Here is a 16440-nt window from a genome sequence, read left to right as displayed (position 1 = left end):
TAAAAATCATGGCTGTTAACGTTTGTTTCTAAGCTGTAGTTGGAGCATATGTTATTACACTCTGAGGGCCAGATTCTGACACCCTTACTCACACTGAATAGCACCTTACTTCAGGAACAGTCTCATTGCCTTCAATGGGACTATTTGTAGAGTAAGGTGCTATTGAAGATGAGTAAGGGTATCAGAATCTGGCTCCTAATAAACACTACTACTCATGAAATCAATTGTGTGTTATTGACTTCAGTGAGAGAAGGGTCAGAGCCAAAATAATAATTTAGCTTTCAACATATTCACTATGATTCATTATTTAATATAAAATAAAAAACAGCTTTGTAAAATGTAGGGGCTGCTAAACTTGGGAAATAAAATTAATATTGATAAATATTTTAATGTATTGGAAAATGCAAAGAGAGAAATGAAACCAAGATTTGGTTAAAAATGTATATAACATTCAACAACATATATAGTGATATTTTGTATATGAACATTTATTATAATTAGCTTTTAAAAGATATTTATATTTGAGTAATTTATAATTTTATACAGCAAAAGTGACTTTTAAAGCAAAACACAGACAATATCATTTACAGTAGGAATTATCATAATGGAAAATATGGTATAAATTAACATGATTTACAAATATTTATACAGACTATTAAATTAAAAAATAAGGCAGGAAGTTTTATTTGAAATTAGCATAATCAGAATATATATCAATGAAATCTTGTACCACTTTGTAGCAGAATTCATACTGTTCCTAAAAAATAAAAAAGAAATTCAGATTTACTTTGATTATACATTATGGATTTACCTAAATCTGATTATTACAACTTAATCATAAAGTGCAACATATTCTAAATTGTACAACAGCAAGTTTATGACAAAACAAATAATTTACCCGTTGATGCTAATTTTTGTATTTCTGCTCTTTGCACAAAAGTTTTTTATGCTCAATTTTATTAACTTGCAAGTTTCATGGTCTTTATTAACTGATGCTATTTGTATGTAACTGAGCCTGATAGTAGCTTCAGGGAGGATGATGAAACTGGGAGGTTGAAATAGAGGAGGTGCACAAGAGGCTCTCTCTCAAAACTTAGTAGACATCTATAATATGAAAGAACTTGCAAACCACTGAGCCCAATCCTGCTAAGTACAAAGTACGTTTTGGGAGGTGCAAAGCATCCTGAATTTCCATTGATGTCAATATGAGCTCTGGGGTGATCAACATCTTCCAGAACTGGATTCACAGTGCCTTTCAAACAACCTCAAAGCACCTTACAAACTCTCTATGCATAAAGCAACAGAGAGTCCTGTGGCACCTTTAAGCCTAGCAGATGTATTGGAGCATAAGCTTTCGAGGGTGAATGCATCCGACGAAGTGGGCATTCACCCACGAAAGCTTATGCTCCAATACATCTGTTAGTCTTAAAGGTGCCACGGGACTCTCTGTTGCTTTTTACAGATCCAGACTAACACGGCTACCCCTCTGATACTCTCTATGCATAGATATTATGATTATTAAACAATTATATTTTAGTAGCACATAGAGGCCAAGTGTGGCCCTGTTGAATTCCTGCCCCAAAGAACTAAAAATAAGAATATTCTCTCTCATTTTTACTTACACACACACAAAAACCCACCCCAGTTACAAATGAAATGCACACCTCCCAATCATAAACGAGCCATACTGGGTCAGACCAAAGGTCCATTTAGCCCAGTATCCTGTCTTCCAACAGTGGCCAATGCCAGGTGCCCCAGAGGGAATGAACAGAACAGGTAATCATCAAGTGATCCATCCCGTCGCCCATTCCCAGCTTCTGGCAAACAAAATGAAATGCAGTCACTTCTGGGTAACAGTTATTTAACAGAATACAGCAACACTATATATTTTCTCCTTGCTCTCCCCAGTGATAACACTGACCTCACCTTCTTCCAAGGTCATAGACCCATAATACAGTGTTTCCCAAACTTTTGAAAGCTGAGTCCCACTCCAGAAAAATGAAACCAATCCTGCCTTGAAATGTTGCCATTTGTCACTAAAGACCTATCCATCTTAAATTTATATATCTTCCACTATCCCCTGGCTAGTTCTTCGTCCCTCCAAGGGAGGCACATTCCATGCTTTTGGAAACACTGGTGTGAATCTTCATAATATGATACTTTGTCTTTGTTCCTACAACACGAGGTAGTTAATGTTGACAGTAGTAAAGTATCAACACTGGCATCTGAGTCCACTCCCATTTAAATGAATGGGAGAGTTCACAGCTTAGAGCTACTATTTTGGACTCAGGTAGACATCTCTGCATTCGTTACACTCAGGGCACGTTTTGAAGGTTTTCTCCGCAACCATAACAGTGCTTAAATCATAGGCCTCTAGGACCCCTGAAGATATAGGCTCTATTCCTGGGTCTGTCACAGAGTCCCTTTGTGCTCTTGGACAAGTCACTTAATCTTTCTGTACCTGTTTCCCTACCTGTAAAATGAAGGGGGAAAAAATCTACCTCAGAGAAGTGTTTTGAGTAGGGCTGTCGATTAATTGCAGTTAACTTGCGCGATTAACTCAAAAAAATTAACTGCGATTAAAAAAAATAATCAGGATTAATCACACTGTTAAACAATAGAATACCAATTGAAATCTATTAAGTATTTTTGGATATTTTTCTACATTTTCAAATATATTGATTTCTATGACAACACAGGTTTCAGAGTAGCAGCCGTGTTAGTCTGTATCCGCAAAAATAACAGGAGTACTTGTGGCACCTTAGAGACTAACAAATTTATTAGAGCATAAGCTTTCGTGGGCTACAACCCACTTCTTCGGATGCATATAGAGTGAACCATATATTGAGGAGATATATATACACACACATACAGAGAGCATGAACAGGTGGGAGTTGTCTTACCAACTCTGAGAGGCCAATTAAGTAAGAGAAAAAAATCTTTTGAAGTGATAATCAAGATGGCTCAGTACAGACAGTTTGATAAGAAGCAAGTGTGAAAATACTTACAAGGGGAGATAGATTCAATGTTTGTAATGGCTCAGCCACTCCCAATCCCTATTTAGCCCTGAGTTGATTGTGTCTAGTTTGCATATCAATTCCAGCTCAGCAGTCTCTCCTTGGAGTCTGTTTTTGAAGTTTTTCTGTTTTAAGATAGCCACCCGCAGGTCTGTCAAAGAATGGCCAGACAGGTTAAAGTGTTCTCCCACTGGTTTTTGAGTATTATGATTCCTGATGTCAGATTTGTGTCCATTAATTCTTTTGCGTAGAGACTGTCCGGTTTGGCCAATGTACATGGCAGAGGGGCATTGCTGGCACATGATGGCATATATCACATTGGTAGATGTGCAGGTGAACGAGCCACCGATGGTATGGCTGATGTGATTAGGCCCAGTCTCTACGCAAAAGAATTAATGGACACAAATCTGACATCAGGAATCATAATACTCAAAAACCAGTGGGAGAACACTTTAACCTGTCTGGCCATTCTTTGACAGACCTGCGGGTGGCTATCTTAAAACAGAAAAACTTCAAAAACAGACTCCAACGAGAGACTGCTGAGCTGGAATTGATATGCAAACTAGACACAATCAACTCAGGGCTAAATAGGGATTGGGAGTGGCTGAGCCATTACAAACATTGAATCTATCTCCCCTTGTAAGTATTTTCACACTTGCTTCTTATCAAACTGTCTGTACTGAGCCATCTTGATTATCACTTCAAAAGATTTTTTTCTCTTACTTAATTGGCCTCTCAGAGTTGGTAAGACAACTCCCACCTGTTCATGCTCTCTGTATGTGTGTGTATATATATCTCCTCAATATATGGTTCACTCTATATGCATCCGAAGAAGTGGGTTGTAGCCCACGAAAGCTTATGCTCTAATAAATTTGTTAGTCTCTAAGGTTTCAGAGTAGCAGCCGTGTTAGTCTGTATCCGCAAAAATAACAGGAGTACTTGTGGCACCTTAGAGACTAACAAATTTATTAGAGCACTCTAATAAATTTGTTAGTCTCTAAGGTGCCACAAGTACTCCTGTTTTTTTAGTCTCTAAGGTGCCACAAGTACTCCTGTTATTATTACAACACAGAATACAAAGTGTACAGTGCTCACTTTATATTATTTTAGTACAAATATTTGCACTGTAAAAATGATAAAACAAATAGTATTTTTCAATTTGCCTCATACATGTACTGTAGTGCAATCTCTTTATCGTGAAAGTGTAACTTACAATTTTTTGTTCCATAACTTCACTCAAAAACAAAACAATGTAAAACTTTAGAGCCTACAAGTCCACTCAGTCCTACTTCTTTTTCAGCCAATTGCTAAGAGAAACAAGTTTGTTTACATTTACAGGAGATACTGCTGATCACTTCTTATTTACAGTGTCACCTGAAATTGAGAACAGACGTTCACATGGCACTTTTGTAGCCAGCGTTGCAAGGTATTTATGTGCCAGATATGCTAAACATTTATATGCCCCTTCATGCTTCAGCCACCATTCCAGATGACATGCTTCCATGCTGATGATGCTTGTTAAAAAAAATAATGGGTTAATTAAATTTGTGACTGAACTCCCTGGGGGAGAATTTTATGCCTCCTGTTCCGTTTTACCTGCATTCTGCCATATATTTAATGTTACAGCAGTCTCAGATGATGACCCAGCACATATTCGTTTTAAGAACACTTTCACAGCAGATTTGACAAAACGCAAAGAAGGTACCAATGTGAGATTTCTATGGATAGATACAACATTCAACCCAAGGTTTAAGAATCTGAAGTGCCTTTCAAAATCTGAGAGTGACGAGGTGTGGAGCATGCTTTCAGAAGTCTTAAAAAAGCAACACTCCAATGCGGAAACTACAGAACCCGAACCACCAAAAAAGAAAATCAAACTTCTGCTGGTGGCATCTGACTCAGATGATGAAAATGAACATGTGTCGGTCTGCTCTGCTTTGGATTGTTATTGAGCAGAACCTGTCATCAGCATGGACGCATGTCTTCTTGAATGGTGGTTGAAGAATGAAGGGACATATGAATCTTTAGCGCATCTGGCATATAAATATCTTGCGATGACAGCTACAACAGTGCCATGTGAACGCCTGTTCTCACTTTCAGGTGACATTGTAAACAAGATGTGGGCAGCATTATCGCCTGCAAATTGTAACCAAACTTGATTGTCTGAGTGATTGGTTGAACAAGAAGTAGGACTGAGTGGACTTCTGGGTTCTAAAGTTTTACATTGTTTTATTTTTGAAAGCAGTTATTTTTTGTACATAATTCTACATTTGTAAGTTCAACTTTCATTATAAAGAGATTGCATTACAGTACACCTCTACCCCGATATAGCGCTGTCCTCGGGAGCCAAAAAATCTTATCGCGTTATAGGTGAAACCGCGTTATATAGAACTTGCTTTGATCCGCAGGAGTGCGCAGCCCCACCCCCCCGGAGCACTGCTTTACCGTGTTATATCCGAATTCATGTTATATCGGGTCGCGTTATATCGGGGTAGAGATGTACTTGTATTAGGTGCATTGAAATATACTATTTCTTTTGTTTTATACAGTGCAAATATTTGTAATAAAAAGTAAATATAATGTGTACACTTTGTATTCTGTGTTGTAATTGAATCAATATATTTGAAAATGTAGAAAACATCCACAAATATTTAAATAAATGGTATTCTATTATTGTTTAATCACGATTAATTTTTTTAATCGCACAATCACGATTAATTTTTTAAATTGCTGACAGCCCTAGTTTTGAGATTACTGTTTGTAAGGCACTTTGATACTGTTGAATGGAAAGTGCTAGACATGCAATGTATTGCTATTATTTATTAAAGTTTGTAGCTCTCCAGGAATCTGTGCTTGATGTTTGTTGAAAAACTATCTTCAGATATTCATAACTTTGTTAAATAAATATAACCTAAATTCTTCTAATGTTCCAAAGGCACTTCTCCTCTGTGAGAACTAACTGCAAGTCAGTTTGATGTGTTTAAGCCATTTTTTAGATAAAATTATCAACATTTTATTTAAAAAAGAACTAATGTAAGTGTTTTTTCATGATCACAACTCAAGAATGTCCCCATGGATTTTTAAAAAATCTTTCATAATCCCCCTCCCCACAAACGAACAAAAATCAGCAGTTGGCTAACAACAAACACAGCAACTTTTACCCCAAAATTAATTTTTAGAAAGCCTATTACAAAATAAAATAGAAGTTTATAATGAAACACCTCTTTCAACCTAAGTATATGGTTATTAAAAGTAGTCCCATAATATTATATTTATTGCAGCTAGTAAAATGAGCCTTTGTTCTCTTCCCACCAGAACATTTAGAAAACTTACATCATTAGACAAAGATTCTTATTGTTAAATATCATACCAGTGTTTGCACCATATGTGGCCTTTGCATTCTTAAGCTCTTCACAGCTTGAAATACATCTAAGAGCCCTTCAGCCTTTACTCGTTCCAGAACATTGCTGAGTGCTATGAATGTACCTGTTCTTCCAGCTCCAGCACTGCAAGAAAAACATATTTCTTTTGCTTAATAAAATGTCAGGACATACCCATCCAAATTACAATAAAGAGCAACAAAGATACTTTACATAATAATTAATGCAGAATATTCAAGTACTGTTATTAGCAGACTAAAAGTCTCTTGCTTACTAAGTTTATTGCTGTCATATGCATGGCATAACTTTCCATGTTATAATCAAGAATTAATAAAAAATAATTTTCAACCAGGCCAGTTCTGATAAAGTCCTGTCTCTTGCAAACACTTACAAATTCTTACAAACATTGGGCAAATTCTTTGTTGCTTATGAAAGGGAAGACTTGTCAATAACTGAATCATATTATATAGTACACCATCCCCAAACATCCCTGTCAATGAAACTAATTCCTGACCTACACTTTATTATTCTAGCTATGTGTCTCTCTTGATCAGTGATGGCTAATTGTTCCAAATTATGTGATATGATGGAATTGATCTGTATTGGTATTTTTTTCCTTCTTGATCACTTTTCTGTAAGCAGGTAAGACTTCATATTTGATTGTCCAACAAGAAAATGTGGTTGTCCCAGTTGTCAGGCTCTGTCTGGCCTTATTGCTGCTGCTGTGACTGTCTAAAGGCTTTTCCCTGCGTTGTTTGTTTTGTTCTGGACTACTTTACCAGGATTTCTCATTTTTATTTTCTTATTTTTAGTGTGTTTGACTCTCATTTAGTTTTATAGATTTAGCTTTATCCTCAATTTAATACAGATTAAAATGTTACTGCTGCTACCAAGTCTGAAACTAAGAATCAGAACTGATACTCCATATTATATATTCAAATAAAAAGTACAATTACTAAATCCTATTATGGATAAAATCCATCTAATTTGAAATCTAGCTCTGATCATGCAGAATAGCAATAGTTTAGTCCATATCTGCTGTTGCTGTTGAATGCACAAAGTGACTGTGTCCATTTTCTACCTTTACACTCCCATTTCCCTTGTTTTTCAAATTTCAGCAGCTGGTTAGATGTTTGCTGACATTATTAGTGAAAATAAAATAGGGCAGAGCTCCTTTCACTGCCATTTGACTAATGACCATTTGACCAATGTCAAAGATGAGTTTACATTTAGTCTCTTAATTTCACTATGGTTCAAAGTAACCAGTTACAACTAGTAGAGGACAAGTAACAGTGATTGGAACTGTGAGGCACACAGCCACAATGGGGGAATAGTCATAAAAACCTGGGTGATTCTGGGAATCTGTGATGAAGCTAAATGAAAGACAGAAAAGTTTAATTCATGTCCCTAAACCAAGGAGAAATACAAAATAATTCATTACGTTTGAATTTTTAACATATCTTAATCATTTATAAGCAAGATGAATGGTAATCACCATCAACGGTCATTGCTTTTACTTTATTTCCATCAAATAAGAAATCTTTCTGATAAGCATGTCCTTATGAAAAGATTAAGTACAAATGCATGTATCCTCAACTGGATACATTAAAGTCTAGTAGGAGGCAAAAGTTAACAGGTAAAATGTATTAGTTGTGCAATTCCCTATAGACAACTACTTTTATCAGATTAAAGGCAGCTGCAAAATCTAAAAAGGTTCAGATTTATATGTAATTAGCCAATCCCTAGAAAAACTGTCTAAAAGGTTGGTGACTCATTCTGGAATAGGTCCATAGCTGCAGGAAGATGAAAAAATGCTACAAGAATATAATAATATGAAATACTTTGTGTAAACATGTACACAGAAATGGTCCAGGGATATGAGCAAATTCCAGCAGGAAATCTGGAATAATCTAGTAAAATGATGATACATTATTTGGATTTGTTTTAGATTTTCCAATGTTAATTGCAGTATCTTATAAGTGTGTGTTTGCTATATGTCTATTTGTGCCAGCTAAAGTCGTTAAGCCCTTCTTCAAATACACATTTCAGCCCAAGGAGATTTAACTGTATCAATGCTATTATTTTATTTTAAAATGTTATTTATAAATTCTTGTCAAAGGAAAAATGTAATCATTCCAGATACATATAATACATTCATTTATGAGCTGTAGATAACAACAGGCCTTATTGTCCCCTATATGGGCTATTTTCCAAGAGATGTTTGGCTCCCAAACTCAGAAGATCTGGAATACACACACACACATGCATAAACGCACACACAACCATTTGCTCAGCAGCCCTGTGAATCTGGACTTAGTTCTGCCCCCTCTTCCAGTGCCCCTGGCAGTGAAGCTGTGCTCTCAGAGGTTCTGCTACCATATCCATCCTTTGGAAGAGGCGTGTTCAATATTGTGGAAGGGAAAAGCAGGTGAATTAATGCTGATAAGATCTGCATTAACTTACTTGCAAAAATCCCAAGGTATCAGAGAACTTTCAACCACTGGTCTTGCTCCCTATGCAGCCATTTGAAGGAGCGTCTAGTAGGTCAGGGCTAAAAAAGGAAAATGATATTGTACGAGGTGGCACTAGATTTCCTCATGTTGATCTCTAGGTAGGATGTATTATTTTTAAAAAGTAGGAATAAATGCTAATTAGTACAACCTCTTTACCCATATATATTCACATACTAGAGATTGAAAAACAATTCACAGACTGCATCAAAAAAGAGAGGGGGGAAATCTGGGTTATGTTAAACTTCCTTACACAAAATCCTGAGATAAACAAAGTAACAAAACCATATCACTCCTCCTCATTGTCAGGTTTCATATCATCAGAGCTCTCGAGTAATATTTTATTTAAGAGGATTCTGCCTCATCATACTCAGTGAAAATGTCTGTTTTTTTCCTTCTAAGATAATACATATTTTGGCCAGGGAAAGAATTGCTCCTGTGCACTGTGAGATGTTTCCTCCGTTGATAAGTTATTTATGAAATTGCAGAGAATATCATAACCTTGCCTCTCCTCACCTTTTAAACCACCCCTTTTTCCTCATCTGAGAGGCATTTTAAAACTGCAGATAAGGTAGGAAACATGACTTAGGGCCAAGGATTTTAGTTTTTTTTTCACTTTTTACTCCAGACAGTCTAAATTTAGACATTTCCCAGTAAATCTCCAGTTACTGCATCCCTCCCTTGTAACCAGAGATGCCGCTCTCAAGAACCAAAGTAGACAGTCAGCATTTGGGAGTTCCTCTTTTGCCTTTTTGGAGGCACAACTACAAAAGAAAAATCATTGTCTCATGTATGAACCACCAAGAGTTAGTCACTTCCACCACTTCACTACTTTTCATTGCCCAGTTTTGTTTTTAAGAACTTGATTGTAATGTTTAATAAGTCACAGGCATGTTAAACAGATTTGCTCTAAGCAGTTTTTGTTTTAATTTGCAAGTTCTCTAAATGACAAACAATGATTTTGGTGATATATGAATCAGTTATGTGCCTATATTTTAAGGGATAAGGAAAGCCTATTTTTGCTGATAATAATTTGCATACAAATACAAACAGCTCACCCATGATTATTAGTGTCATGTTTCTCTGTCAGAAAAACACATCACAGTGGATAACCAAAACCTGCTTTAACAGTTGCTACATTAGACATTTAATTTTCTGTATGCAATATGATTTAAACAAAAAATTAAACCAAATACTTGACTAAATGTATGCTACTGCAGGTGGCAGAGATTATAATCAAAAGTACACAACTCAAAAATTAAATAAGCGTGCATGCTGCTTTACAGACATAACATTCATGGATAAAAATGGCTAAATTAGATCCTTCTACCTAGGGCAGGTCTACACTTACTTCCTGGTCCGGCCATAAGCAATCGATCTTCTGGGATCGATCCCGGAAGTGCTCGCTGTCGACGCCGGTACTCCAGCTCGGCGAGAGGAGTACGCGACATCGACGGGGGAGCCTGCCTGCTGCGTCTGGACCCGCGGTAAGTTCGAACTAAGGTACTTCGAATTCAGCTATGTTATTAACGTAGCTGAATTTGCGTACCTTAGTTCGAAGTGGGGGGTTAGTGTGGACCAGGCCTTAGAAGGTGAAAGCTGAACTTCCCACGAATAAAGACACTAAAACACATACTTAAGAGGGGACTCAAGCCAGGGGGCAGGTCTTTAGCTGGTGTAAATTGGCATAGTTCCATTGACTTCAGTAGACAATTTACCTGAGGATCTGCCCCATTGGCTTCCTTCCCCTCTTAAGCATGTGGAAATCACTGCATACCTTGGGCAAGGAGCTACTGCAATTGCAAGCTCACACTTGCACAGAAAATTCCTAAATTCCTAAAGGCTTAGAGTTTAATCCTCAAAATACATGGGCTCACATTAACATACATCTTGGAAAATCAGCTGCTGGACTTGAAATGCACTAGGTGGTTTTTCAAGATTTGAATCTATGTGTATTTGAGAGAAGGTTCTAGTCATAAGCCTTAAGAACGTGGATGTGAGAGTTTTCAAGTATAGCAGATGATTTTCCAAAATATACTCTCATGTGAATCTATGTAACTGAGAAGAGTAGAGAGTTCTAAGTCTTAAGGATTTTGGAATACTGTTTTTATCATTCTAGTGGTGTTTTGAAATAAACATACCTTAAAATTCAGGGAGAAATGTGGCCTACAACATTAACCTAATTCTTCAAAGCTTTTGTGGGTCTGAGAGGATGGAAGTATTAGATGTAATATGTGGTTCTAGTTCTTTGACTTCCAACATGTTGCATTAACCAAAGGAATACTGTTAGGCAAAAGAGCGGCTTTTCTCCCTACTGATTGGCTAAAACTATCCCATATTTTACCCGCTTTAATTAGCATTCAATGTCCTGACTTACTAACAGATTTCAAAAAGTAGTTGCTGGAATCCACTGTCAAACTGCAGAATCAGGCACTAAAACTGTTAGTGTCCACGAGTTCAATTGGTACAGAGAAAATAAGCCTTTAGGGAAAATATGTGAAAATAGCAAAGAACAAAACAAATCAGAAGCAAAAAGTAGGAGAGAGGAATTGATTATGCTGTTAATTAATGTGCATATTCTTAGACCATGTCCTGAGTGTCGACAGACTCAAGCTCCCAGACATTCAAATCAAGGCACTGTTAGCAAAAGTGTCACCACAGCTGTTTGTTCCAATGGTGCATGAGAACACAGATCTTTCAGGTAACCCAAACCAAATCATAGGCTTCACGGATCAAGACCAGCACCGTTAATTGTTCCCAGAGCAAACTGAAAGTCAGTGCACACTTCAGAGAATAGGTGTAATATGCTCTCCATCACTAACTCATAGCTGATAAGTGGGCAGCTGCATTCTGCACTAGCTGTAGCTTCCAAGTGGTCTTTGAGGGTAATTCCCTGTAGAGCACATTGCAACAACCAATTTGGAGAGGGAAATAATCAATTGCCTGTTATCAAAAGGCAAATGGCTGCTGCCAAAATCCAAAGGCACTTCCAGTTTGCAGACCTCATTGAAAAAAAAGATGGGCGTACCTCTACAAATAACATTCACTGTCACCATCATACTGCAGATGCTAAGCGTCTCCCCTGCTGGAGACCACAGACAGGTGCTGAAAACCTCAGGGTCAATACTATAAAAGGCTACTGTTAGATCTAAAAGAATCAGCATGGGAACTTGACCTCTGTCCATTTCTAAGGCATAATCAACCAATGAAATTAGTGCAGTTTGTGCACCATACCCAAGTCAACAGCCAGATTAAAAGGGGGTAATCTGAGGACTCCAGATGTCACCAGAGTTGTCCTACCACAAACTGTTGAATAATCTTCCCCAAAAAGGGGAAATTAGAGACAGGTGATAGTTACTATTTGTATCAAGGTAATGCTTGGGAGCACCAGTCATAGAGCAGACACAGAATAAAGAGATGCCCTAAAGAGTTTACATGCTAATTACAAATTGTCAAATTTCCTTCAACAGGTTTTAGAATAATGCCAAATAATCAATAGTTGTAAAGTCGCCAGTGTCAAGAGATGTCAATGTTAAGCATGAGCTTAATAACCCCTCACTTGAGGAATATGGCAACTTCCCCTTCAGTGCCTCAGGAGCTCCAGTGATATCATCGTTTGTTAACAGTGGGCTTGAGTTTGCCTTGTTAAAGAGGACTCGACTCTTTGTGGGGGAGACGGCAGTAACCTTGGTAAGGACATGGACATAAAAAAAGAGATATTAGGGGAACTGAGTGTATTGTTATTTTGATTTTAAAAAATATCTAAAATAGGTAAAGGATTAAAAAAAATAATTTTTATTCTATTGGAATGAGCAAAGACACTAAAAAAAACACCCAAAACTGGCAAAAGTGAAAGTTCAAAACAAAAAAGAAACAGACTTTGAAAACCTCTGAAAAAGGACAGGGGTTTGAAGAAAATAAAATATCCAGGCAAAGGCAAATAAATAATAATTATTTTTTTTAAACAAACTGGGCAGAAATTAAAGGGGAAGCAAATAAATGAAATGGAAAATGTCAGAGGAAAAAATACCTTTTAATTGTATCACATTCATTAAGCTGTACGCTAGTGATGTAAGAGTGTGATCTTATCACTGTTCTCCTTGTTCTCCCAACTCCTCCTCCTTCCTGTTTGTTAAACTCACTTGTGTGCCTTAAAATTAGATTTCATGCAGGGACCATGAAAATGGTCTACTATATGTCTTGACAGCATATAGCACAATGGAATTCTGATCCTGACTGGGACCTCTGGGGGCTACTGAAATATACATTTTTATAAAATTTCACTGCAGTTGTACTTTTCCACTCACAAGACTAAATGAAGTTCAGGTGCAAGTGTGCATTCGAATGTTTTATTCCTCAGGTAACTGTAATTGACACATATCCTCTCACCACTAGGGGAGTGAGGCTTGGGCTAATGGTTTGTATTGTTCACTAACTAATCCAGGAAGAAACAGAGTTTTGGTTTTGTTTTGTTTTAAAAAGTACTGTCCAGTCCCTTGGAATAGAACATTGCCATGATAATCACCAAACCAGAAGAAAGGGAAGATGGAGAATGTTATACAGATCATAAATAATAGGAATGATTACAAAATTTTTAAAAAAGCAGAGAAGAAATAAGTCTTACCTGCAATGCACAGTAATTGGATGGTTTCCTGTCTGCTGCTGCTGTTTTTGGACAGCTGCAATGAGGTCAATCATTCCTTTTCCTTCAGCAGGAATTCCAATTTCAGGCCATCCATGAAAATGAAATTGTCGGGCAAGTCTGCTCTGCTTCTCCTGATAATTCAAAAGTGTGGCAGGAACAGATTTAATGTAGTTGTCAGTTTAAAATGCAAGGACACTTTTTTTTTTACCTTTAACATTTCTTATACAAAAATTTGTAACATGATGATATAGGGGCCATTTTCAACCTGGTGCATGATAAATTAATCATGCAGCTCAGGTTGTTCTCTCTCTTAATGCCCTGTGAGTATACTGAAAATTTACCCTATAATTTCCCCTTTGATTTCCACAACTGTTTCATCTAGCTAGTTCTAAAGGCATATTGTAGAGACTATTAATTTCAAATATGAAAATCAATGGCTTAGGGTTTTCATCACTCTTAAGGCTGTATCCAAAATGTCACTGAAAACTTCAAGGTCACAAACTGAGGACCTTTTTGTGGTCTAAACCCTTTTATTCAGTTTCGTCCAACTTTGTTATCTGAAAAATTAACCACCTTTGCCCCTAGAGATGTTGATTATTTAAGCATTCTTACAGAAAGGGTATAGATGGGTATTTATTTCATTACAGTTTTCTATTATGACTTCTCACCATTGCATGATTATTCCAAATATAATTACTATGAGCCAGGTCTGACATAGTGCAACAAGGGTGCACAAGAAGGGGGAGCACGGAAAGTGCTGTCACAACTGCACACTCATAGATCTTGGTGTGAAAGAAGCAAGGTAATGTAGGAAAAATACAGGGCAGTCGAAAACTGATAGTTCTGTAGAATTTTATAATCTCTTTGTGATGATTTGAACAATACACAGAGAAATATTATTCCATTTCAAGTGGCATTACTCTAGAAATCATTATGAGAAGAATGAGTTCAGTATCTGTTGACTAAAATTTAGGGCTAGATTGTGCTTGGCTCCTGTCTGGATAGATTGTGAGGCATAAATGGAGAAGTTGGAAAGAGCTTCTTGCCTCCTTGATGCAGAGGCCAAACTCCATTGTTGTGCTTATGTTCCCCTGGGCACAAGGGCTATTCCTGGCTAACCAACAAGCCACCTCAAAAGATGGGGTTAGAACTGGCCAGGCTTGGAAAAAAGTGGCCTCTGCATCCTCTTAGACCTTAACTACACTGAGATTTTTTTTTCTAAGATTTCCCACGGTTGCACTATTACTGGTATTGCTCCATTGCTGGTAACAATGGTGGGAGCTCAAATCATCCAACCATCCTCAAAAGCAAATGTAGATGACTTATAGGTAAAAACATCAACTCCTTGTCTACACTAGAATTTCCAAGGTTGCCACCACAGGTAGGTAGCAGTGCACCAGAGGGACATTTTGAAAAAAAGCTCAGTGCAGGCAAACCCGTCCTATTTGGCGCACTGTTTTGTGCTATGAAGACTAGACCACTTAATCATATTTGTGCAAAAGGTTTGTCCTGTCCTCCTCAGCTGTGTGTGCAGTAGGATATTCTAGAATGCACTGCCCCAAATGTTGCTGCTGCTGCTTTGTGTGTTTGTTCTCTGGGTACTCTATTCTCTGCACAGGCATTATAGGATACTCATCCAGATGTACCCAGATTGTACTGACATTAACACTGTTAGGCAGCATGGTAGGTGGGGATGCAGAGCATGATAGTGATGGTGAAAGAGCTGCTGTGTGAACACAAACTGAATTGTGTTATTTGTGCTTCTAATGGTTTACAATATCACAGTCAGAAGTCAAAGCATGCCAGGAATGGATGTTTGTGTAGCAGGATACCTATAACAATCCCTTACTATACTTCATAAACTCATTGCTTTAGCTTAGTTCCTTCTGTCTCGTGCATGTGTGTGCACGCATAAACTTTAGTCATAGTCAGATTCTAAACTTTTACTGCAGGAAAACTAAGAATTTTCAAAAAACAATGATGCAATCATTTACCAAACAAATGATGAAGTTTCTAGTGATATTCTAGAAACTTCCGCCTCTTGCCGTGGTGGATTTCCGGAGTCGACGGCAGAGCGATCAGGGATCGATTTTATTGCGTCTTCACTAGACGCGGTAAGTCGATCCCCAATAGATCGATTGCTACCCGCGATCCGGCGGGTAGTGAAGATGTGCCCTGAGATAGGTATATCTCCATACATTATCCTTGCCTCTCCTCCAGTTCCTGCCCTTATGCCTTGCCTCCAATCAACAGTTAGCAGTCATGGCTCTGACCCAGCCTTCGATTTCTGACCCTGACTCTGGTTTGACCTTTGGCTCAGGCATTTGATCTCTGACCCTCACCATCGATTCCTGATTCTGACTCTGGCTTGACCCCTGGCTCTGGTAACTAGTAGTTGACTCTCGTGCTGACCCTTGGCTTGTTCCCCAACCTGGATGCCTGCTCTGTTCACTAGACCTGACTCCTGGTCTGACTACTAGGCCAGACCGCCTACATCCTGGTCCATAACAACCACACAAGGTTCAAGAATGGCCCTGAGAGTATCACTCCTTCGACTACAGGATCCTACTTGTCTGGAAACAGTTGATGGTGGGCAGAGGTATTTGTGTTATAAAGAGATTTCATTATAATTTAATACATTTGGGCGAATTTTCAGCAACATGCACGTGCATTTTTTTTACTACAATTCCCAACAACTATAAAAAGAACTGCATTGTTTAGCACAAAATAAAACCACCACATTAAAAGCGGGAATATTGAATTGGCCAGAATTTCCATTTGATTAATGTGATGTGAATCCTTAAACAAACTGTTTCATATAAGTACTTTCTCTTAATTAATAAAAGGCTAGCTGACAGTTAGCTGATATAAAACACACTTTATTTCTC

At 37.6% G+C, this 16440-nt stretch overlaps 1 protein-coding gene across 2 annotated transcripts in view; it reads right to left on the bottom strand.

The window, feature by feature from the left end:
• Window positions 1-682: 682 nt before the first annotated feature.
• Window positions 683-16440, bottom strand: part of PTPRE (protein tyrosine phosphatase receptor type E) — an 87086-nt gene continuing 71328 nt past the window's right edge. For both annotated transcript variants that reach the window (XM_065407196.1, XM_065407198.1), the window contains 3 exons: window positions 13532-13683; window positions 6388-6523; window positions 683-757 (listed from right to left, as the gene is read on the bottom strand). In XM_065407196.1, the coding sequence (XP_065263268.1) occupies window positions 683-757; window positions 6388-6523; window positions 13532-13683 (363 nt within the window). The remainder of the gene's footprint in view (window positions 758-6387; window positions 6524-13531; window positions 13684-16440) is intronic.

Source organism: Emys orbicularis, chromosome 7, assembly GCF_028017835.1.
Source record: "Emys orbicularis isolate rEmyOrb1 chromosome 7, rEmyOrb1.hap1, whole genome shotgun sequence".
Classification (NCBI taxonomy): Eukaryota; Metazoa; Chordata; order Testudines; family Emydidae; genus Emys; species Emys orbicularis.
Note: the sequence above shows the minus strand (reverse complement) of the source record. Positions and strands in the feature narration are given on the sequence as shown.